This window comes from Oncorhynchus gorbuscha, linkage group LG19 (genome assembly GCF_021184085.1).
Source record: "Oncorhynchus gorbuscha isolate QuinsamMale2020 ecotype Even-year linkage group LG19, OgorEven_v1.0, whole genome shotgun sequence".
NCBI classification, from domain to species: domain Eukaryota; kingdom Metazoa; phylum Chordata; class Actinopteri; order Salmoniformes; family Salmonidae; genus Oncorhynchus; species Oncorhynchus gorbuscha.
In genome coordinates this window covers 38,821,378-38,846,091 of record NC_060191.1, presented here as the reverse complement: position 1 = coordinate 38,846,091, position 24,714 = coordinate 38,821,378, and the positions used below count along the sequence as shown (strand labels likewise).

Below are 24,714 nucleotides of genomic sequence, written 5' to 3'. Positions count from 1 at the left end.
TGATGAAGTAGTATCTCCAAAACTCATCCGGGAACATTTACTGAAGGGAAGTTACCATCCAGATCTGTCTCTTTTACTTTCCAAGTTTATATTCGATGGAGCCCTTCCGAGGGACTAAATATGTAACCAACAACAATAGTTGACTATAATAGACCTAGATCACAACCAATCCTGAACCTAGTATGACCCCAGATTGTGCATCATCATAGTTTACTGGAAGCAGATGCTCAGTTAGAACTACCCGTGGGTCTACTCGGTATATCTTTGAGCCCCTAGATCCCATTACAGCCCTTTCCACTGGTGAAGCTCTGAGCTGGGCTGTGTGCCGGAGCAGAGCCCTGGCCCTCAGCTGACTCCTGACCCACCAGGCACACAGCTTTACACTGGCTCTGCTCTGTGATGATAGCCTCTCCAGAGCCACACGTGCCAACATTAGTGCCCAAAGGTATGGCTTGGGGGGAAATGTACCGAGTGCCCTTTGGGAACAGCTGCCATTCCAGAGTGAAGTGTTTATGGTAAAGTTAACTATGTAGAAACAGAGATGGGGCTTTGGCACAGTATTTCTCCATATGTATGGTACTAAAGACTTAACCAAGATTACACCAAAGCCTCTGGAAACAGATTGGCTTTCAGCAGAAGACAGTGTCAAACTACATATTTTCAAAGTGTGCGTGTGTGTGTGTGGGAGGGGGGGTCTCCATTATTTACTAATGCTCTCAGCTGTAGTTTGGAGACTTTGGGACTTTTGAGCATGCCGCTATACTATTTAAATGGCAGACACCAGTGCTCGCCATGACCCCTATATAGGCCACCAAAGCACTGCCACACTTTTTAAAAACTGATTTCTCTGAACTATTGTCTAGTGTCCTTGAGAACTATAATCAATTCATTATGTTGAGTGACTTAAATTTTCATGTTGACAAAGATAATTTATGCATCTTTTGAGCTCTAGGGACATTATCCAACATGTTTTTGGGCCCACCCATAACTGCAGCCATACTCTGGACCTGATTATTACGAAGGGGCTTTCTATTGAACTCTTAAAACCTAGGACCAAGACACATGGAAAGGCAGATTTTAGCTATTATGCCCCCAGCCACTGGAATTGCCTGCCAAGAGAACCTCAGGGAGGCAAAAACTGGTCATATTTTAAAGAGCTCTTAAAAGACACCTTTTTAGCTATGCTTTTGCTTAGGGTGTTTTTTAGTCATTCAGCTTGTTATTCTTTGGTTTTCATCCTCTTTACACTTGTGTAGTAATTATTTCAGTTTTTTTTCTCTCCCTGTGAAGCACATTGTGTTACATTCCATGTCTGAAATGTGCTGATTGGATTTGACATCACAGTCTGACCTATTAACTTAGTAGAAACCTCTAGAGCAAAAACAGTAAATGCAACAGCAATTATTAAATACAAATAAAGAATACATATTTATATTCACAATCTCATCCGTGCCCTTGCTTTTAAACAAATCAAGTTCCTAGTGCATATTCTCATAGCATACATTATCATGCATTTTTATAAAATATAAATTATTCCATGTCAATTATTTCTATAGGAAAATTAAGCTACCTTACACAATCTCATCGTAGAGCAGTACTATGACTTTGTGGGATAGTCTCTCTGAACTGTCTGTACTTTTAATAATAGGAGATTCAGGGGAAACATTAACTCCAAAATAAACCATCTGATGGAGAATTCCAGAGATGAAGAGAAGGACCACTCTGGATGGTTCTCTCAGTAGGGCTTGCGCTGAACAGGAGAGATACAGTACACACACAATGAGCAGGGAAGTCTCTCACAAACACCCACACGTATACAGTCATGTAGGGTTGTCAAGATACCAGTATACTAAAACACCTGATTTTCAAAAAGGAAAACAAAGCAGACTAAATGCTATGGTCCTTTAAATTTAAAAAACTACAGTATGTCAAATGTGTGCTATAGCTTGGAAAGGAAACGTGATTCTGGGTGACAACATAAGGCTGCTTGTTTACAACATTAGGACTGTTTTCCTCAGGAAATGTAGTCTGCTTCATGTTTTGTTTCCTTGCCAAGATACCTCTCAGTATCGCAACGCTGGTATCGTGATAACCCTACAGTCATGCTACACACACAACCAAACCCTTAATATACTGCTCAGTTTACACACTGCCCCCCCATTCCACCTTCTCCAGTACATGTGTAAATATTGGACTACACAGTGCCTTGGGAAAGTATACACACGCTTTGACTTTATCCACATGTTCTTATAGTTACAGCCTTAATCAAAAAGGTATCTAATAAAACCAATTGCTCTGCAATCTACACACAATAACGCCAAAGTGAAAACAGGTTTTACATTTATCCATTTTTTAAACCCCAGAAATACCTTATGTAAATAAATATACAGACCCTTTGCCAAGAGACTCTAAATTGAGCTCAGGTGCATCCTGTTTCATTGATCATCCTTGAGATGTTTCTACAACTTGATTTGAGTCCACCTGTGGTAAATTCAACAGATTGGGCATGATTTGGAAAGGCACACACCTGTCTATATAAGGTTCCACAGTTGACTGTGCATGTCAGAGTAAAAACCAAGTCATGAGGTCGACGGAATTGTCTATAGAGCGCCAAGACAGGATTGTGTCGAGATACAGATCTGGGGAAGGTTAACAAAAAATGTCTGCAGCATTGAAGGTCCCCAAGAACACAGTGGCTTCAATCGTTCTTAAATGGAAGGAGTGTGGAACCACCAAGACTCTTCCTAGAGCTGGCCAACCGGCCAAACTGAGCAATCGGGGGAGAAGGGCCTTGGTCAGGGAGGTGACAAAGATCCCGATGGTCTCTCTGACAGAGCTCATCTGTGGAGATGGGAAAACCTTCCAGAAGGACAACCATCTCTGCAGCACTCCACCAAATCAGGCCTTTATGGTAGAATGGCCAGAAGGAAGTCACTCCTCAGTAAAAAAGGCACATGACAGCCCGTTTGGAGTTTTCCAAAAGGCACCTGAAGACTCTCAGACCATGAGAAACAAGATTCTCTGATCTGATGAAACCAAGATTGAACTCTTTGGCCTGAATGCCAAGTGTCTCGTCTGGAGGAAACCTGGCACCATCCCTACGGTGAAGCATGCTGGTGGCAGCATCATGCTGTGGGGATGGTTTTCAGAAGCAGTGACCCGGGAGACAAGTCAGGATCGAGGCAAAGATAAACAGAGCAAAGTACAGAGATCCTTGATGCAAACTTGCTCCAGAGCGCTCAGGACCTCAGACTGGGGCGAAGGTTAACCTTCCAACAGGACAACGACCCTAAGCACAGACAAGACAACGCAGGAGTGGCTTCGGTACAAATCTCTGAATGTCCCCCGAACTAACATCTCTGGAGAGGCCTGAAAAATCGCTGTGCAGCAACGCTCCCCATCCTACATGATAGTGCTTGAGACGATCTGCAGAGAATGGAAGAAACTCTCCAATTACAGGTCTGCCAAGCTTGTAGAGTCATACCCAAGACCACTCGAGGCTGTAATCACTGCTAAAGGTGCTTCAACAAAGTACTACGTAAATTGTCTGAATACTTATGTAAAATGTGATTGTTGCAAATTCATTTAAAAAAAATAATTACAGAAATATGTCTAAACCTGTTTTGATTTGTCATTATGGGGTAGTGTGTGTAGCTTGAGGGGCAAAAACTAATCAATTTTAGAATAAGGCTTTAATGTAACAAGATGTGAAATGTCAAGGGGTCTGAATACTTTCCGAATGCATTGTATATTTTGCCTTCCTGTACTATACTTATGCTAAAATGTCTTCTATTCTCCTGCCATGTACTTTGTTCGTATGCTTATATGTTATTGTTGTAGAGAAATAATCTGCAAGTAAGCATTTCGTTGGATGACGTATACCATGCGTATCCTGTAAATACTACTAATAAAACTTGAAACGCACGCGTTAGGTATGAAGATGTACTCACCTGATTAGCTTTTCTTGCTGTAAAAGAAAAACATTCAAGGGTTCAAAAGGTGAACTAGCAAGCAAACAATAATTAGCAATATCTCAATTAGGTGACCTCATTTAACAAGCTTAACCTGGCAATGACTGAAGGTAAAGGACAGAGTGTGGTGAACCTGAGACGCTCACCTGAGCTCAGGCGGGGTAGCATCACAAACAAAATGGCCACCATGACCAAGATGGATCCAAAGCCAAAGAACAACCACAGTGCAGCGTTCCAACTGTCATACTCTGATAAAACATAACATCCAAAGTTTCAGTCAATGCAGTTTTTTTGTAGCATGCTCCTTTCATAGCATAATACAGTATATTGTGTAGGTACTGAGGCTGCCATCTAGTGGCCATGAATTGGTACTGCATACAATGTAGTACGTTCGGATTAATATTCCGTGAAGACTATATACATTGAGTGTTGGAAACATTAAGAACACTTGCTCTTTCCATGACATTGACTGACCAGGTGAATCCAGGTGAAAGCTGTGATTTCTTATTGATTTCACTTGTTAAAATAGACTTCAAATTAGTGTAGATGAAGGGGAGGAGACAGGATAAAGAAGGATTTTTAATCCTTGAGACATGGCTTGTGTATGTTTGCCATTCGGAGGGTGAACGGGAAAGACAAAATATTGAAGTGCCATTGAATGTAGTATGTAGTAGGTGCCAGGCGCACCGGTTTGTGTCAAGAACTGCAACGCTGTGGGTTTTTCACACTCAGTTTCCCGTATGTATCTAGAATGGTCCACCACCCATAAGACATCCAGGCAACTTGGGAAGGGGGGGGGGGGTTCAACCATTACAAAGGTGTTCTTAATGTTTGGTATACTCAGTGTGTATAAAATATGCTTCTGTAAATCTGCAGAAATGTGTATGAACGCATACTGTATCACTGTACGTAATAAGGTTTAGGGTATAAGGGGTATAAGGTTTAAAACTCCATGAGAAGTTCCTAAAACACCTAACCTGTGACGATGAGGGTGAAGCTTTTGCGGATGGGCATGCGCTGGGAGCTGTGAGACACCCTGCAGAAGTACTTGGAACCCGAGTCATGCAGAAAAGCGTGGAGCAGGAAGAAGGCCGATAGAGAGTAGGTCCCGTCCTGGTGGTGGCGGTGGCTGGAGTACAGGACAGTGTCCAGCTTCTCTGGTAGGAGGCCTCCACCTCCACCACTGGGCTCCCTGAACCACTCCATCTCCACATCCAGGGGGTAGTAGCCCTCTGCCTCACACACCACCTTCTGCTCACCCCTGTCCACCAGGAAGATGGTAGAGTCCACGTTCAAGGACACGCGAGGCGGCTCTGAGGGACGATGTCAGAAATGACTGGCATTACAATGAGGATGTTGGCAGTATATACAAGGTGATAAAAATGGCAGGACATGACACCTTTAACTGGCTATATTATGGCTATCATGGCATAGAGATGGACAAATTCATAAAAGTGTATACCATATCAGGAAGTGATTAAAGTAATTTGCTTATTCGTTCAATGAGCAAATGATGGCGCAAAGCTTCAACAATGAAATGTGTCTGCATCAAGTCCTGTGACCCCTAACCCCTCCACCTTACCCATGATGTGCAGAGTGATGTCATGGCTACCAAACAGTGGAGGCACTGAGACAAGGCAGACATACGTCCCCTCGCTGCTCTGCTTGGTGAGGGGGAGCGTCAGGGATGCGTTGCCTCTACCGATGGCATTAAGCGGCACCCCGCTCCCCTTCGACTGTCCCGAGCGGCTGGAGTGGCTGAAGAGCGTGGTGCGTTCGCCGTGTCGTTGCAAACGCCATTCCACTGTCAGGTCAGCTGCCTTGTGGTCCACGTCAAACTGACAATGCAGGCTCTGTTGCTTCACTAGGCCCACCCGCACAGAGGGAGAGCGGGTGAGGACTAGCATCACAGCTACAAACAGGTCACAGTCAAGGCAGGGCAGGAAGGGGGTGCAGAGGAAGGAGAAATTTAGAAGAGATTATAGCCAGGGTCTCATTCTGATGAGTCTGACATAGACATACAGTATATGTGACTCAGACTTTCAGGAGAGAGAAGTATTGGACAATTGACCTAACATTTTTACTCATAGATGGATATACAAATGCCTAAATCAAATAAACAAGGGTATAAAAGGAATAACTGACACACAGTACCAGTCAAAAGTTTAGATACACCTACTCATTCAAGGATCCCTTTATTTGGACTGCTTTCTACATTGTAAAATAACAGTAAAGACATCAAAACTATGACATAACATATGGCACCGTAGTAACCAAACAAAGTGTATATTTTATATTTGAGATTCTTCAAAGTAGCCGCCCTTTGCCTTGACAGTTTTGAACACTATTGGAATTTTCTCAACCAGCTTCATGAGGTAGTCACCTGGAATGCATTTCAATTAACAGGTGTGCCTTGTTAAGAGTTAAATGTGGAATTTCTCCTTCATGCGTTCGAGCCAATTAGTTGTGTTGTGACAAGGTAGGGGTGGTATACAGAAGATAGCCCTATTTGGTAAAAGACCAAGTCCATATTATGGCAAGAACCGTTCAAATAAGCAAAGAGATACGACCCTCCAGCACTACTTTTAAGACATGAAGGTCAGCCAATACGGAAAATGTCAAACTTTGAAAGTTTCTTCAAGTACAGTCGCAAAAACCATCAAGCGCCATGAAACTCATGAGGACCACCACAGGAAAGGAAGACAGAGTTACCTCTGCTGCAGAGGATAAGTTCATTAGAGGTACCAGCCTCAGAAATCGGCAATTAACTGCGCCTCAGATTGCAGCCCAAATAAATGCTTCAGAGTTCAAGTAAAAGAACCATCAACATCAACTGTTCATAGGAGACTGCGTGAAGCAGGCCTTCATGGTTGAATTACTGCAAAGAAACTACTACTCAAGGACACCAATAAGACGAAGAGACTTGCTTGGGACAAGAAACATGAGCAATGGACATTAGACCAGTGGAAATCTGTCCTTTTTTGAGATTAGACATTATTGGTTCCAACCGCCGTGTCTTTGGGAGACGCTGAGTAGGTGAACGGATTATTCCTGCATGTGTGGTTCCCACCTAAAAACATGGAGACGTGTGATGGTGCTTTGCTGGTGACAGTGTCAGTGATTTATTTTGAATTCAAGGCACACATAACCAGCATGGCTACCACAGCATACTGCATCGATACGCCATCACATCTGGTTTGCGCTTAGTCCCACTATCACTTGTTTTTCAATAGGACAATGACCCAAAATACACCTTCAGGCTGTGTAAGGGCTATTTGACCATGAAGGAGAGTGATGGAGTGCTGCATGAGATGACCTGGCCTCCACAATCACCCGACCTCAACCCAATTCAGTTGGTTTGGAATGAGTTGGACCGCAGAGTGAAGGAAAAGCCTCCAAGTGCTCAGCATGTGTGAACGCCTTCAAGACTGTTGGAAAAGCATTCCAGGTGACTACCTCATGAAGCTGGTTGAGAGAATGCCAAGCGTGTGCAAAGCTGTCATCAAGGCAAAGGGTGGCTTCTGCTAGGTTCTGATTATTAGAGTAAGAACTCGGACACTGAAAGCTCAAACCAAGCTTATTCTTCCTAAAGGATTGAACAGCTGAATCGACAAAAACATTCAACATTCACACCAGCACTAGTAACCCTTTCTCCTATGTGGAGTCACTTCCTACACATTGGAACAGCCAATGCATCCCTGTTGAGACACAAAACACTTCAGTGAAATTGGTTCTTCCTCACCTCATCTGACCGGACCTCTGCCCCAAAGTGCTCACTCCTCCCCAACTCACGGCTGTCATGGTGACTGGTACCAGACTGTCTCTTCTCCTCCGAGGATCCCTGATGGCTAACAATAACATATCCTGACATACATTACCCGCTCTCCCTCAGTGACATGAATAAGTATATTTCCATTCTCAGAACCAAACACTACTTTGAAAAATCTAAAATAGATTTGTTTATCACTTTTTTGGTTACTACATGAGTCCATGTGTGTTATTTCATAGTTGTCTTCACTATTATTCTACAATGTAGAAAATAGTACAAAAAGAAAAACCCTTGAATGAGTAGGTGTCCAAACTTTTGACTGGTACTGTATGTTACAGACTAGAGCAGTGCTTCCCAAGGTGTGTAGATATTAGCCCTAGCACTAACACAGTTGAATCAACTAATCAGCAAGCATAGTATCAAAAATAAAATGTGTACCAGGATTGGGAAGCACTGGACTAGAGTACAGCCTACATCTACTGCAGAAGTGTCAAACTCATTCCACGGCTGGCCGAGTATCTGCGTTTTTTTTTTCTTTTTCCTTTCAATGAAGACCTAGACAACTCAGGGAGGAGTTCCTTACTCATTAGCAGTGGTGGGAAAAGTACCCAACTGTCATTCTTGAGTAAAAGTAATGATACCTTAAAATACAAAATGACTCAAGTAAAAGTCACCCAGTAAACTCTAAAAAGTAAAAAAAATATTTGGTTTTACATTTACATTTAAGTCATTTAGCAGACGCTCTTATCCAGAGCAACTTACAAATTGGTGCATTCACCTTATGACATCCAGTGGAACAGTCACTTTACAATAGTGCATCTAAATCTTAAAGGGGGGGGGGTGAGAAGGATTACTTCTGGTGATTGACTCCGCTGTCCTGGCGTCGTGAGGGAGTTTGTTCCACCATTGGGGGGCCAGAGCAGCGAACAGTTTTAACTGGGCTGAGCGGGAACTGTACTTCCTTAGTGGTAGAGAGGCGAGCAGGCCAGAGGTGGATGAACGCAGTGCCCTTGTTTGGGTGTAGGGCCTGATCAGAGCCTGGAGGTACTGAGGTGCCGTTCCCCTCACAGCTCGGTAGGCAAGCACCATGGTCTTGTAGCGGATGCGAGCTTCAACTGGAAGCCAATGGAGAGAGCGGAGGAGCGGGGTGACGTGAGAGAACTTGGGAAGGTTGAACACCAGACGGGCTGCGGCGTTCTGGATGAGTTGTAGGGGTTTAATGGCACAGGCAGGGAGCCCAGCCAACAGCGAGTTGCAGTAATCCAGACGGGAGATGACAAGTGCCTGGATTAAGACCTGCGCCGCTTCCTGTGTGAGGCAGGGTCGTACTCTGCGGATGTTGTAGAGCATGAACCTACAGGAACGGGCCACCGCCTTGATGTTGGTTTTAAATCTACTTAAGTATCAAAAGTATAAATCATTTAAAATTCCTTATATTAAGCAAACCAGATGGCATCATTTTAAAAATGTATTTACGGAAAGCCACAGGCAGACTCAAACATTCAGACATAATTTACAAACGAAGCATGTGTGTTTAGTGAGTCCGTCAGATCAGAGGCAGTAGGGTTGACCAGGGATGTTCAGTTGATAAGTGCATGAATTTGACCATTTTCCTGTCCTAAGCATTCAGTACTTTTGAGTGTCAAGGAAAATGTATGGAGTAAAAAGTACAATATTTTCCTAAGGAATGTAGTGAAGTAAAAGTAGTCAAAAATATAAAACAGCAAAGTAGATACCCCAAATAACTTAAGTAGTACTTTCAAGTATTTTAACTTAAGTACTTTACACAACTGCTAATTAGTGACCTTAATCAAGTACAAGGCTGGAGAGAAAACCCAGACTCGGCCCTCCGTGGAATGAGTGACTTGATCTACTGCATAAGAAATAGACAGAAGGAAAAGTACGCATTACTTGAAGTGGTTAGCGCCGCTCTGTCTGCGATGGCGGCCCAGTTGCGGTAGTGTGCCTGGCCAGGTGTGGGCGTTGCAGGGGTGTGTCTGAGGAAGCTGGTGATGATGAATACGTCGTCCGTGTGCCGTATGGTGCAGGTGAACCAGATGTCATGGTCCTGGGCTCCTAAACCTGGCCAACACATCTGGAGGCCCTCTGTGTTGTACCTGCGGATCTCACACTGCAGCTGGTGCTCCACTACTCCTTCAATGTACTTCCTCATGTCCACCTTAGAGCCTGAACACAGGGTTTGAAGCGCATCTCTCAGTGTTGAAAACAACAAACATTAACCAGTGAAGAACATATAACCAAATCTGACATTTGTTTAGCGGTTTCTCTCATTCACCTGTAACAAGGAAGGTGATCGTATTAGGGTTCAAGGCACTGTCCCCTGGATGGCCAAACTGCAGCCCAGCGTCTCTGTGCTGGTACTCGGTTTCAGCATGTCCCTCATCATTGAACGTTACACTTTCATCCACCAGCTGACAGGGCAGCCAAGGCACCTGTTCGAAAGACTGGATTCCTGGCACCTCTGTCAAATCGAGGATTACGTAGAATAAGCACTACGAGAGTTTAAAATGTAACTTCACATTTAAAAATCAATCATAATTATAGGCTAACAAACATAACGCCGAACGAGCACAACATGCCTGAAACCATCAGATTATAGAAATATGATAGCAAAAAAAATAAAGGTCATAAAGTAGCCTACCTCCACAGAGAAATAAACAAAGAAGAATATTGACGTTTAAACTCATGTTACAAAACGGTCTTCTGGACCTATCTTTCCCTGTGCCACTCAACTCGAAGAGCTTTCACTTTCATTTCAGACAACTTGATGCAAGTGACTAAAACAGAACCTGCTTGTGCAGCTGTCCGTAAAACACGTTAACATTTGATTTTTACAATGGCTTGTATTAGTAAAGTAATAATCAGATATGTGAATGAGGAAGAAAGTGTTAAAAACTACTAGGGAAAACAATATTAAAACCAAAACATGCTACTGCAACTAAACAACCCTCCATATACATCCATACTATGAGTGGTGCTGTAAAGTTAAAGTACATTTTGTCGCTCTTCAAAAACAAAAAATCCGCACACGTGACCTTGATGCGGAAGTAAGAAGACTTGTTTTGAGTGACCGAAAAACACGTTTCTTTCATTGGTTTCTTGTAATATCGCATTGGAAAGTAAGTATCTCGTTACAGTATTAAACTTCTCGTTTCATTACAATTAGTAGAATAATGCATTGAACAAATTTGTTTTACACGTGCTCTTCGTTGTAGTTTGCTTGGCGTGGAATTGGGTTCAGCGTGGATGAAAGGATGCACATTTGAAGACTTAACTGCGCCTCACCCAAACAATGAATCAAGGTAGCAATGAGATTTGAGTTGAATGTATTGGCTTATAGTTGTAACATGTTAACTGTATGTATTTGCTTAACTAGCTAGCTGACACATTTTTACAGTCAGGTGTAAACTTAATCCATTTCAAGTCAATCACTGACAGTGCCCCTTTTGATTTGAACTAAACGTAATTTTCCCATTGGAGAAGTGCTCAGTGACTTTTGATCTGAATGGCAAAACATTCTAGAAATGTGGTCAAAGTTGACCTATTTTGCATACCATTTGACTTTTTCCACATTATTATGTTACAGCCAGTAATAAAATGGATTAATTGTTCTCAATCTACACACAATAACCCATAATGAAGCAAAACCCTGTTTAGACACTTGAAAATTATAACTGAAATCACTTACACAAGTATTCAGACCCTTACTCAGTACTCTGTTGAAGCACCTTTGGCAGCAAGTCTTCTTGGGTGACGCTATAAGCTTGGCATGCCTGTATTTGGAGAGTTTCTCACATTCTTCTCTGCAGATCCTCTCAAACTCTGTTGGGTGGGGAGTGTCGCTGCACAGCTATTTTCAGTTCTCTCCAGAGATGTTCACTCCTGCATGGTCTTGGCTGTGTGCTTAGGGTCATTGTCCTGTGGAAGGTGAACCGTTGCCCCAGTCGGAGGTTCTGTGTGATCTACCAGGTTATCATCAAGGCTCCCTCTGTACTTTGCTCCATTCATCTTTCCCTCAATACTAACTAGTCTCCCAGATGCTTGGCTTTCAGGCCAAAGAGTTCAATTTTGGTTTCTTCAGACCAGAGAATCTTTTTTCTCATGGTACGAGAGTCCTTTAGGTGCTTTTTGGCAAACTCCAAGCATGCTGTCATGTGCCTTTTACTGAGTGACTTCCGTCTGGCCACTCTACCATAAAGGCCTGATTGGTGGAGTGCTGCAGAGATGGTTGTCCTTCTAGAAGGTTCTCCCATCTCCAGAGGAACTCTAGAGCTTGTTCAGAGTGACCATTGGGTTCTTGGTAACCTCCAGTCTCCCCCAATTGCTCAGTTTGGCCGGGCGGCCAGCTCTAGGAAGAGTCTTGGTGGTTCCAAACTTTTTCCATGTAAGAATGGAGGCCACTGTGGTCTTAGGAACCTTCAATGCTGCAGAAATGTTTTTGTACCCTTCCACCAGATCTGTCTCGGCACTCTACAGACTTCCTTCGACCTCATGGCTTGGTTGTTGCTCTGACCTTATATAGACAGGTGTGTGCCTTTCCAAATCATGTCCAATCAATTGAATTTACCACAGGTGGACTCCAATCAAGTTGTAGAAACATCTCAAGGATGATCAATGGAAACAGGATGCACCTGAGCTCAATTTCAAGTCTCATAGTAAAGGGTCTTATACTTATGTAAATAAGGTATTTCTGTTTATTTTTAATATAGTTACACAAATGTCTCAGCCTGTTCTTCGCTTTGGCATTATGGGGTATTGTGTGTATATTGAGGGATTTGTAAAAATGTAAATCAATTTCAGAATAAGGCTGTAACGTAACAAAATGTGTAAAAGGTGAAGGGGTCTGAATACTTTACTTGGCCCGGGACTGGAAAATGCTAGCTGACATTGGCCGGCAACTTGTGTTTCCTCCGGAGATCGCAACCACCACCCTAAGACCTGACATGGTGCTCTGGTCCCGTTTCCTCAAGAAGGTCTTCATCATTGAGCTCACAGTACCCTGGGAGGACTCAGTAGATGAGGCTTATGAGCGAAAGCATCTGCGCTATGCCGATCTAGCTGCCGAAGCACGGCATCATGGCTGGAACGCAGAAGTCCGACCAGTGGAGGTGGGCTGCAGAGGTTTTGTGGCAACATCTACAACCAGACTGCTTAGAGACCTTGGAATTAAGGGCCAGAGCCAGCGTTCAGCAATCAAAGCTGTATCGGAGGCGGCAGAAGGCAGCAGTCAGTGGCTCTGGATGAAGAGGAAAGACCCCAGCTGGGCCCTGAAGTGAGAGGGCCAGGAGGTATGCGGTCAACAATGCTTGACTCAGGGAGGAGGACGCCCCTGCCATGCATAGTCCCATGGGATGTTGGCTATCATCAACAAGGCAACTCTTATGACTAATTGGGAATGGGACGCAAGCGTAGGATTGATCACCCTGTCGCTGGCCGCCTTTGGGGAGGGTGTATAGTGTGAAAGGCCGAAACACCCTAGGAACCAAATGTACACTACTGACGATGCGCTCCCCAAATTTCACCAGGCTCACTGTTCATTAACTCTTGGAAGTGCTTGCACAAAGGATAGTAACATCTCATACGGTGTTATTGGAATCTGAATGCCCTGTATATATTCATCACTGGGGGTGGGGGAAAAAATGGTTGATATTGATATGACTTAAAAGTTTACAAACAGGGTTGTCAAACTATTGTATAATTACTTAAACATTTCTTTAATAATAACTGTCATTTAACCTTAAATAATCAACTATCAAAAACCGTGTTAACTTTGATTTGTCATATACACACGTTGTAGCTTAGACCCCTTTTTACATCATCTGAGGTTGTCTTGTGACTGCCATCGGTTCAGACACAACGTGCTCTTGAGTACAGGGTGGGTGTCATGTTTTGGCTGATAAATGTACTCACAAGTTGACATTTCAACTTACAAATGGTACCACAAAGATGGTTGGAAGTCCACACAGAATGTTTTTTGAATGGGAATATCTGTTTTTAAATTCTACTCTTAATCTTCCAAAGGAAACCCATTGAAATCATAGAAATATAGACAATAGAATAGATATGACTGTTTCAAGGTTCTACACAGGATTTTTATTAAGAATATGCATTGTAATTTCAGAAAATGTCCAAAATATATTTGCAGTAATAGTGGAATGGTGTGTTTCACAGTATTACTTTACCCTCCAGTGTTGGGATTGGCTATGATATTTGCATATTGGTTTCCTCATTCCTGAATGGCATCTGATTTCAAAATGTGAAAGCTGTCTTGACTTTGTAGCTGTGTTAATCAGGTCAAGTGGTAAATGTAGAAATCACTGTCATTTCCTGATTGCTAAAATTCTACACTGTTCGCTCAGTTTCAGAAAACAAGCACTGAATAGTGTAGGGAATCGGTGTACCATCTAAATTGCTGTGTATTATATTCTTAATAGCAATAAAATGTCTTTACAGCTGTTTGAAGCTGATGGACCCAAACCTAAAGTAAAAGGCTGGAATGCAATTCTCTGCCATGTTACGGGGAAATGGGATGCGGTGGAGGAAATTTGTTTTGAATGCAGCCAAGTGCTGTTGCAAATCACCAAGCTTCCACATAGGTGCTACACCTGTAATTTCACCCCTATCAGTTGACATTTGAATGTGGGTGGATTGGAAGGTAGCCTAGTGGTTAGAGCGTTTGACCAGTAACTGAAAGGTTGCAGTATCGAATCCCCGAGCTGACAAGGTAAAAATATGTTGTTCTACCCCTAAGCAAGGCAGTGTTTCCCAGGCACGGAAGATGTGGATGTTGATTATGGCAGCCACCCGCACCTCTAATTCAGCCACCCGCACCTCTGATGTTGATTTTGGCAGCCACCAGCACCTCTGATGTTGATTATGGCAGCCACCCGCACCTCTGATTCAGCCACCCGCACCTCTGATGTGGATGTCGATTATGGCAGCCACCTGCACCTCTGATTCAGAGGGGTTGGGTTAAATGTGGAAGGTATTCACTTGTACAACTGAATAGGTATCTCCCTTCGTGATAGTAATCAGAAGTTCACATTTCAATGGCGTAGCAGCTAAACTGCAGTGGTCTGAAGGATAGGTCCATGCTAAGAATCATATTTATATGATTGAAATGACACTCACCCTGTATTCAAAAGCATGTGTCTCAACCGAAGCTTGCACCCTTATTTGTAAGCTTTTTGAATGATATCAAACTCAACCGTTTATCATTTCCAGTGATGAAGACGTGGATGTCTCGTGGTATGGTGGGGAATACAAAATGGGTCAGCTTTAAACAAACACCTTTATCTCTGGAATGTTCTGGAATTCCGTTACAAAAAGTAACTTTCTGACAACTCCTTCCATGGGCAAACATGTATGCAAAGTTTTTTTAATCAGAGGATCTGTCAAGTAACTCAACTCAAATGGATTTGGCCCCGGCAACCTGGTTTCTGTACTGAACTAACTACTCTGTAGTCTACTCCTGTGTTCATACATTCTTACTCTTCTGCCTGTGCTTTCAGATTCCTGGCTGAGCTGTGAGAAGACTGCCATTCTCCAGGGAGGCTTTCTGTTGGCCAACAGATTGTGCCAGCCAGCGTCACTCAGTGCCCTGCAGAAGGAGGACTGGAGTAAGGTTGGCCACCCAATTCTACAGGCTGTCAGAGAAATATGTGGGCAGGAGCGAGGTAGCTGTCTGACCAGTGTTCACTGGAAGAAGAAAATCATCTGCGTCTTATGGAGCAAATTACTGGGGCGGGAGAGCAAAGAGGACATGGAAATCGGCTGGAGGGAGAATCCATTCTTCTCTCTGCAGAACAGTCTACCTGATATTAACCGAACAGTGATGTTTGAGCTTTCAAGTTGAAAGGCTTCTCTCAGACCTACGCCCAGCTGCTTTTGTGTCTGCCGTCGTCCCACCTGAGTTCTGAGCTAGAGAAGCTAGTTCAACACATCACCCGTAACAGCACTGAGGAGGACGTCCGCGTCCTGCTGGAGGTGTGGTGGGAGCTGTGGAAGGGCAGGGAGGGAAGGCAAGAGGACGACCTAGATACGGTCTTTACTAACCAGTGGACCCGCCTCCCCAACACCACTGGCCTCTCGCCTCATGCTGCCAAAAGATTCAAGTCAAACCCTGATACCCCAGCACCATCCACCAATGATGTGCTGTCCATTCTTTTTCATGCTCTGGAGGAGGTGAAAGAGCATCTGAGCACCTCTGACCTTTGCTACCGTGCCCTATCCAACTGCCTCGACTCCCTGTACACCTCACATCTGATAGACCAAGCTATCATCCTCCCAGCTGAGGTGCAACTTCAGAGCCTGAACAGTGTGGTGACTGTCAGAAAGGGGCATGCTGGGATAGAGAAGTTTGATCTGGTCCAGGTGATAAGCGAGGCCCACAGTGACCTGAAGGCAGCCCACACACCCTCCCAGTTTAAACCCTGTGGAATGACACTAATGCAAGCCCTGCAGACTGTCTCACAGCTCACTCAGGCCTGGGAGAAGAGAGGGCTGCTGGAGATGACAGACAGCTGTGACCCCAGTGTCTTGGCACGCCGTCTGAAAAGTTGTCTGGTCAGAGTGCTCGAGTCTCTAGAGGAACTTTCCATGTCTGAGACCATGGATGAGGGTGAGCGCCAGACACTGAACAATGTGCAAAGCACTTTTAGAGGCTTGTTAGTCTCACTGTCCTTCCCCGACACAGAGAGCAATGCTGGGGAAATGGCCCACATTGCCGTAGCCATCATTAACCACCGCTTGGAGGGCTTCCGAGATTTCACTACTCTATTTGCAACTGAACTGAGCTGGTCCCTGAGTGTGGAGGAGTGGATCAGCGGTCTGGAGAGAAACAAAAACGCATTCCAGCGAAAGGACATTGTCATGAAATTAGTCTCCACTCTCATTGCAAAGTGCCAAATAGATACTGAAGAAGTAGAGCACTGCAGAAAGCTGAAGGACATTATTGTGAACATTTTCGCAGAGCTCCCCTTAGCTGAGAAAAACACAACATTAGCGGAAATGCTAACCTGCTCCAAGAAGGGTCTCCAGGGCTCTCTGCCCCAGGCTGTGACGGAGGGTTTTAGTGAGGAGCTCAACATGGCGTTCAACTGCATCATCCAGGGTGGATCGGCGCAGAAAAACCTCAGCTTGGCCGTGGCCGCCATAGCCCGCGTGGCCTTTCAGAACCCCGAGGCCACCCTGCGTCGGTGCTGCCATCTAGCGGTGGTGAACCATGGGGCCCACAGCCTCCTCTCCAATATACTCCAGCAACTCCCAGGGCTGAGGGGGGGTGCCCCCGGTTGCACAGAGTGGACGGGCAGCTCTGCGGGGAGCTTACTGTGCAGCTGTCTTCAAGATAATGCCATGACTAAACTGTCCTCGGCTAAGGAGGAGGACCAGTTCCTGCACTTCCTGGTTGCACTGATGCAGCCGAGCATTTCCGAGAGCGGACAGAGTTTCCTGCACCCTGAAGAGGTTGTGTATGCCTTCGTCCTGCCTCACCTCTCCCCCTCTGGCTCTAGCACCTGCAGCCTGGAGCTGTGCCTGCGTTTGCTCCACTCTGCATTTTCAGGATGCATCTCCACACTGGGTCATGAACTGCTCCCCGTTCCCCCTCCTCTGCATCCTCTGCCAGCTCCTGAACGAGGGCTGCGGGTGCTGGGAGCTTCCTGCAGAGGGCGCACCACGTCACTTATCCATGGAGTCCAAGGTGCTGCTCGTCACTGTGCTGACTGCATTGTGCAAGGTGGTGGGACGGGAGGTGGCCTCAGCCCCCAACACCTGGTCCAGAGCCCTTTTCTGGCTCTACAATAAGGTGGAGACCCTGGACTGGACTGTTCGCTTCCACCTGAAGGTAGTGTGGGGGGGATCACTTCAAAAACGAGGTGCCGTCCTCACTGTTGGCTGTGTGCGAGCTGCCGGAGCAGGAGTGGTCTGGCCTAAATTTGTCCCAGTACGGGCAGGGCACAGGGCTGCTGGCGTGGATGGAGTGCTGCGGTCTCTCTGACGAGGTTCAGGACACCATGCTGACCTCTCTGGCTCTGGACCAGCATCGGCCCGACGACGTCAATATGTTCAGCAAAGGCCTGCTGGTGGCTGTGACACAGACCCTACCCTGGTGCACAGTCGCCGAGTGGGGCAGGCTGCTGAGAGCCATGAGAGAGCTGCTCCGCTCAGGTCGTCTCCATGTGCCTTACTCTCTGGAGTACGTGGACTTTCTCCCCTTGCTGGACCTGCGGCCGTTCTCCTGCGAGCTGCGTCTGTCCGTGCTACTGCTGCGTGTCCGCCAGCTGCTCTGCGGCTCCAGCTGCAAAGACTGGCTTCCCGGCCAGGGCTGGGCCCACGTGGGACTGCTGTACGCCAGCGCCATGAGAGAGATCATAGACTCCCTGAGGGGAAAGCTTTCACCATCTTCCTCAAACACCTCCATCAAAGAACCAAAAGAAGAGAGGGCAGTTACAACCACCGCCAGCCAGGAGGTGCTGTTTGTACTGTGCCAGCTCTTCTGCCATGTGCAGCACATTCAAGTGATGATGCCCGGCGGTCAGTGTTAGTCCCTGTTCCTGTGTGCCCTGGAGATCCTGACCCACTACGAGGCAGTACTGGCCGCACACCCCAGCTGCTGCTCCCACCTGGAGACCAAGAACACTCGCCACTTCTTCACCACCATCACAGACGACCTGGACAGCGCCGAGATGAAGGCTGTTTCATCAGAAAATTGCTCAGCTGTCATCTTCAGGTTGATGCACTTAAGACAGTGCTCGAATGAGGGTTTATTGTTCCCAGCCTCAAAATGTTCTGACCCAAAATGTACTTTTGAATAAAACTGACAAATTGCATGTCTTTCAGTGGTTTATTAATCAAAACTCATTAAAACAAACTTTGATCATCCACACTAGGACACAAGACAGGGTTACAACTTGATCAAAATGCTTGGGCTTTCAGTGCTTATTTCATGGCTGTCAAATCTATTTTCTAGTGCAACATTTCATACTTAACTATGAAATAATTAATTTAAATATGTTGGATAGAAAGTTACCCTGATTAGTCATGATGCATGGTGTCACGCTTTCAGGTAGGAAAAAATAAAATATTTCTTGCACAAACTACATCGTATAACAGACCACTGAGAATTTTTATAAATACCAGTCATTTTGTATTCATAGGCAGTTGCATGTCCTAAATTCCACAGACCATTCCTTCAGAGGCAAGGATTGAAATAACTCATGGCATTGAGGGCAAAGGAAGCATAATTGACATGTTGCTAACCACAGAATTAGATGGCACCTCTAATCTGTCTTTGAGCCATCTTTATGAGAAGGTTGACCCGTTGACCCAGTCTGACGCCGGTAGAGGCGATAGGCCTTGCGACACAGCAGCACAAACCAGTAGATCTGAGGTGCTAGTAAGGATAGGTTGGCTAAGTTGCAGTGGAGCTGTAGATGGAACGGCACTTTGTGGAAGGGAATGGTGTACTGCTGACCATACACCCAGTACATGTAGGGGAAGAGCAGGATACGGCAGGTGAAGAAACTCAGCAGAACCATCACACCGTTGACTCTGTGAAGCCATGAGTCATCTAGTCCCAACTACAGAGGAAAATATATGGATTGTTTAATGATTGTACACAGAGTTAGAGTACAATTCATACTATGTTCAGACTACCTAAAGCACAAATCAAAAACAAAGGGGTTTATGAATCTGGGAGTGGCCTTACCTGGATCAGAACCTTTCCTAATGAGACAAATGGAGTGCTGAATTCAGCCATGAAGAAACAGCCAATGAAGAAGTCTCCACCTAGACCGGTCCTGAGGAACTGAGGGGGAAAAAAGCATGATATGAATATTAAAAACAAACTCATTGAGCACAGCCAGCTGTTGAGGATGACACGGTCGATTATCAATAACAAAAACTGGACCAGTCACAAATTTCAACTGCCGATGTAACGCATCAGACCTAAAGTTGCTGTACAGTAATTGTGCTCCCTCACCAGAGTGATGGGCATAAAGACCGTGAGGAGGACCATGTGATGAAACACCAGCAGGGGATACCGGAGGAGGAACAGCTTGATGGTAAGGAGGGAGTGCTTCATGTACGCCTTGTGCCCTTTGACCTTTTGACTGTGGTAGTTACTCAGATACATGGCGTAGATATCAAAGGCCATGTAAGGGGCGCCAAACCACACAAATTCATTGGTCAGTCTGTGCCTAAAGAAGATGGTGACATACCGGTACATTAGAATCATGATGAAAGTAAGCGCTTATGCTGGATTTTGTGTTAAAACTGATGATTTAACCAGTGAAACAAATAGAAATGTGGCCTTAACCTTTATCACTGAATCCTCTTCCTACACCCAATGAAACGAGGTTCAAGTAAAAATATAAATAGGGCCGTGTTTTGGTTAATCATGTCACATGACCTGGAATTAAACATTTTAAAAAAGGTCCCGAACAGTCACTGATTCCCATGTAAAACTAACATTTTGAGTGACTAAAATAAAATCGCCCATAATTTGTTTTGGATAGAAATGCTAAACACCCCCCCCCCCCCATGGCTAACTACCAGGACTTTTGAAAAGACAGGCTGAGTGGGCGAGAAGCTTATATTCATGAGCCCGACGTTGAGTGACAGCTCTTTGAAACGCCCATGTCAAGCAACTTGAATGTAGTGTTGCAGTAAAATCATCAAGCAAATTTGGTGATACAAAAAGCAACGCAAACACTGACATTGTTTCAAATTTATATTTAGCTATACATCTTCCATTTCTCTTGTGAGGCGGTTCACAGCAGCACTGACACGTGTCGACTTGACAACTGCGTCTGAGTTTTGAACGAACCTCCCACTCCCTTTTTGTTCCATGCTGGCTGAAGACCTAACTAGACAGTAACTAACTACAGACGATACACATATATTTGCCATAGATGAATAGGATAAACTTTTAATTATATTTGCGGAGACCCTACAGTCAAATTGACTGTTCATGACCTTAAGTTTTCAAAACTGTTTCCTTTTTACTATGAATAATGGAGAATATTTTCGTGACAGTTTCAGTCACGAAGGAAATAAACACAGCTAAACCCGGCAGATAATGAGACCACAGTGTTAAAATTGGGGCGGGGGAGTTGTGCTCAAGTTAAACTCTAGAGGACTCTGGTTGACGTGCTCTTGTTGTACATGTCAGTCCTTTCTATCAGTGTACTACGCCCCCCCCCCCAAAAAAAACTATTGTTTTTAATGGCTCTAGTTGTGACAGAATCACTGGTTAAATTCCTACACGTGATGATTGCTGTTTAAAAAGGAAATTATTTAAATATGAATTCTTACCTGTCAGACATCACATCATTGGAGGCAGTAGCAATTATGAACCCAACAATAGTAGCCAGAGTTGCATGGATGGAGGACAGCAACCTTGTGAAGAGATGGAATAGATGAGATGAGGCAATGAAAGTGCGCACAATTGGTTTTTCATTTGTTCTAATATTAATTTAAAATAGCAAACAAATGTTATATTAATATATTGGTGCCAGGTAAAGGTTTATGTAGACAATATAGGGTACGTTAGTGATTATACATTTCTAGATAGGCTTCATTTAGTGTATTTTAATTCCATTGCTAATTTGGAAATACATTATTTTCGGATGCATGTACGTTTTTATTTGGACCATTTTTTGGAAGTCCATCTGTCGCTCAGTGAAACGCCATTCTTTGGTAAGTACCGAACGCATTTTGACATTATTAAGCTTGAAGAACGGGTTAATGGCAAGTTAAATTGCTCTTGGTTTTAAAGGAGAATCGGCATCTTCTATGTCTCCTGTAAATCCAGGTTGCGGTTCAGTTGATATTTTTCTCCGGAGTTGTTGCGATAGAACTAGAAATCTGCTCACTGAAATACTTAGTGTCAGTTACTAGTTAAGTCATTCAATGACAATAACTGGCTAACTTATGCATACGGAAATAGTCGCACAATAAAGCCTACCTTTCGCTGACCACAAACACATCTGCATCATTCCAATTTTTGAAAGTGGATTCAAGCACTTTCCTGGATATGAAGAACAGTCCCGGGAAAAATACAACGCCACAAGCTAACATATACATGATTACACTCGCATTAACCAGCTACACTGTCCAAATACGAGGAAGCAGGAAGCGAACCGTACTTGCATGCGTTCACCCCGAAGATGCAAATTAATAGTAGCTGAGCCTTTTAAGCTCAGGTACTATTCAAATAGTTTAGCATCTGACTGGAAGTGTTTTTTTCTGAGGAAACCTTCAAAATAAAAGCACACATTTCAAAACATTGCAATGTCGATTTCAAAATATATTACAATGAATCAATGACCATTTATTTGTATTGTGCTTATAAGCAAATTCAACAAGAAATGTATGAAAACAATGAGAAATATTTATGAAAACAATTAAAAATATGGTATAAAAACATTTTTAAGACTGATTTACATTTTTTTTAAACGAAATGTGCAGAGATAAAAGCGAGGTTGGAAATACTTATAAGTAGGATCTTTACTAGCCATATATTTTTTTAGGGTGAATGTCATCTAAATATCCAGCAGCGCTTCGTACTCTGCCTATTCCATTGCCCCCAATGCAATAAACCAGGGGTGTTAAACTCATTCCACGAGGGCCTAGTGTCTGCTGGATTTTAGCCTTTCCTTTCAATTAAGACCTAGACAACCAGGAGAGGGGAGTCCCTGACTAATCAGTGATCTTAATTCATCAATCAAGTACAAGGAGGAGCGAAAACCCGCAGACACTTGTCCCTCCTTGGAATGAGTTTGACATGTGCATTATGCAGTATATGGAAATCATTTGGTTAAAGATTTTTTTAAATTATTATTTGTGCCAAGGTTAAAGTGGGGTTAGAAGTAGTCAGTAATGTCTGTAGAATCTATATGTGACCCGATTCAGGAAACTAGGCTTATGTCGCAAGTCACGACTTCACATTTTTTTGTCAAAATGTTTTTTGGGGGCAGAAATGCCTTCTTGAACATGTGAACTTTCATGTGCCTTAAAATCGAATTGTATGCCATATGTTAATACAAATAAAATGGTTAAATTAAGAGCCTAGTTGGTTTAGCCACAGAAAAAGTCAGAAACCTTCCCGCTAGCCATGATTGGCTGAGATAATGAGTAGACTGCTCATGCCGAGAGATGAGTTTGGATTGGTCTGCGGTGTAGCATCTTGTGTCTATAAAATGAGCTGCTCGTAATGTGTAGATAATCTTTTCTACCGCAGTTTTCTAAATATATAACATTAGCCATGAAGAACTGCAAATATGTTGCTACTTCTCAACATTGCTGCCCTGAATTTATCAGGTGCTATCGACAAAGGTAAGTGGGGAAAGTTGTGATGGACCACTTTCTGGAGGACGATCGTGCCATGCTGACTCTCTGACTCTGAAAATGAATCAGATGACGAGGAAATCCCTGATTTAGGTCAAAACATTTTCATTGAAGATATTGTAGAGTCTTCTGATGACCGTGATGGAGAAGAAATGGCGACAATCAACAGTGTTGTCACAGAAGAATGCGTAGGGAGTCGAAAAGAGAACACAGAAGGCTGTTTGTATAAAACATGTCTCAGGATTACATCTTCAAATTAAGGGTAACCATGGCATCAGTGACAGAGAGGGGGAAAGATCTGATGATACTTATATCATTGCACACTGTCAGTGTGAACCAGAGTGACTTACCACAACGGGCTAAACAAGCTGTTCAAACTAAATGGAAATGACAGAGGACGTGAAGCTTTCATCTATGTATATGCGTAAGAATCAAACATTGAACCAATTTTGGTTAACTTTAGCTAGCTATGAAAATCAGTTTGTATTGCTAATTAAAGCTGGCTGTTAGCTAGCCAGCTGGAGTTCGATGGCTGGCTTGCTAACTTTACTCTGGATTGGGATTTTGGTAAAAAAAATTAGCTAGCTAACTTTAACGTTACATGTCTAAATAAAAGACCCCAAGTTAAAGCTTGCTGTTATCTAGCTAACATTAGCGCCGATTAGATGGCTGGCTTGCTAGCTAACAGTAACTTACATGTGTGAAATATGTGTAACGTTAGTATCTGGAATTTGTCTTTCAGCATCAGTACAACACGCCTGACTGCAGGACCACTTATTCAAGACCTGCAGTTGTCTCAGGGGTGCCCTACTGAACCAGCAAGCAAAGACATCAGGATGGATTAGAGCTTTGATTTTGCTCAACAAGTAAGCAACCGTTCCTCCTTTTATACTGATTAAGGACATAGATGGATGGATAGATATCCCAAAAAATAAAAAAAATATATGGGAGGCAGGAAAATACATTTCACTGAGCGGTGAATTGACAGGAGTGAGACAATTTAATTGTAATTTATCTTAATGTTCTTTTGTTGTTTGCAGGTGCACTATCCTTCTTACCCTATGCAGCCAGGTCCCATCTACTTTTTAACTCCTCGCAGGTGTGGCTTGTTTGGTGTCTGCTGTGAAGGAATGCCACAACAAGTCAACTACTTGACTGATGAAGGCCTGTCATCCAGCAAAGGCAGCAGCGCAGTCATCAAATACATGCACCATTTCTTCACCAACTACGGAGTTGGGGAAACACGTGGGGACCTGAATTGTGATAACTGCAGTGGCCAAAACAAGAACAAGTTTGTGCTCTGGTATTGTGCCTGGCGGATCATGCACAAGATCCACCACAGTCTGGACCTTCACTTCCTGATCAGAGGCCACATCAAGTTTGCTGGTGCTTCGGCCTCATCAAGCAGCCCTTCAGAAAGACCAGAGTGAATACTTTGTCTGAGATGGTTGGTGTTGTGAAAGACAACACAGTGACAGGGGTCAACATCCCACAGCTGGTTGGACTGGAGGATAGTACGGTGCTGGTGGAAGGCTATGGCTGGCAACCACACCTGACTCCGTACTTCAGGCCGCTGCCACAGATCAAGCAGTACCAGCACTTCAG

General features: G+C 44.0%; 2 protein-coding genes, 1 long non-coding RNA gene and 1 pseudogene across 4 annotated transcripts; 2 read left to right on the top strand and 2 right to left on the bottom strand.

The window, feature by feature from the left end:
* Window positions 1-1,409: 1,409 nt before the first annotated feature.
* LOC124005259 (tapasin-related protein-like) lies at window positions 1,410-10,770 on the bottom strand. 2 transcript variants are annotated; one of them, XM_046314355.1, is made up of 8 exons: window positions 10,403-10,769; window positions 10,037-10,222; window positions 9,652-9,927; window positions 5,554-5,883; window positions 4,949-5,284; window positions 4,118-4,219; window positions 3,951-3,967; window positions 1,410-1,750 (listed from the first exon to the last, which is right to left on the bottom strand). In XM_046314355.1, the coding sequence occupies exons 1-8, from the start codon at window positions 10,446-10,448 to the stop codon at window positions 1,736-1,738; spliced, it is 1,308 nt and encodes a 435-aa protein (XP_046170311.1). In that variant the 5' UTR covers window positions 10,449-10,769; the 3' UTR covers window positions 1,410-1,735. The 2 variants fall into 2 exon arrangements, with proteins under 2 accessions (XP_046170311.1, XP_046170310.1); XM_046314354.1 differs by lacking the exon at window positions 1,410-1,750 and adding an exon at window positions 3,291-3,426 and having other exon boundaries at window positions 10,403-10,770.
* LOC124005258 lies at window positions 10,572-18,594 on the top strand (annotated as a pseudogene).
* LOC124005260 (TLC domain-containing protein 3A-like) lies at window positions 18,591-22,000 on the bottom strand. Its single transcript, XM_046314356.1, has 5 exons — window positions 21,728-22,000; window positions 21,076-21,159; window positions 19,742-19,958; window positions 19,469-19,567; window positions 18,591-19,340 (listed from the first exon to the last, which is right to left on the bottom strand). The coding sequence occupies exons 1-5, from the start codon at window positions 21,844-21,846 to the stop codon at window positions 19,041-19,043; spliced, it is 819 nt and encodes a 272-aa protein (XP_046170312.1). The 5' UTR covers window positions 21,847-22,000; the 3' UTR covers window positions 18,591-19,040.
* On the top strand, window positions 20,933-24,708 carry LOC124005261. Its single transcript, XR_006833594.1, has 3 exons — window positions 20,933-21,459; window positions 23,852-23,975; window positions 24,150-24,708. It is a non-coding gene; the product is annotated as an uncharacterized LOC124005261 (long non-coding RNA).
* The last annotated feature ends 6 nt before the right edge of the window (window positions 24,709-24,714 follow it).

Excerpts from the sequence above, each read along its gene's own strand:
- LOC124005260 (XM_046314356.1), bottom strand. The coding sequence starts at position 21,846 with ATGTATATGTTAGCTTGTGGCGTTGTATTTTTCCCGGGACTGTTCTTC. Across the intron at positions 21,160-21,727 it reads GTGTTTGTGGTCAGCGAAAG|GTTGCTGTCCTCCATCCATG; the intron begins GTAGGCTTTATT and ends TCTCTTCACAAG. Across the intron at positions 19,959-21,075 it reads AATGATGTGATGTCTGACAG|GCACAGACTGACCAATGAAT; the intron begins GTAAGAATTCAT and ends CATCTTCTTTAG.
- LOC124005259 (XM_046314354.1), bottom strand. The coding sequence starts at position 10,448 with ATGAGTTTAAACGTCAATATTCTTCTTTGTTTATTTCTCTGTGGAG. Across the intron at positions 10,223-10,402 it reads TTGTTTATTTCTCTGTGGAG|AGGTGCCAGGAATCCAGTCT; the intron begins GTAGGCTACTTT and ends TCGATTTGACAG. Across the intron at positions 9,928-10,036 it reads GATCACCTTCCTTGTTACAG|GCTCTAAGGTGGACATGAGG; the intron begins GTGAATGAGAGA and ends CCCTGTGTTCAG.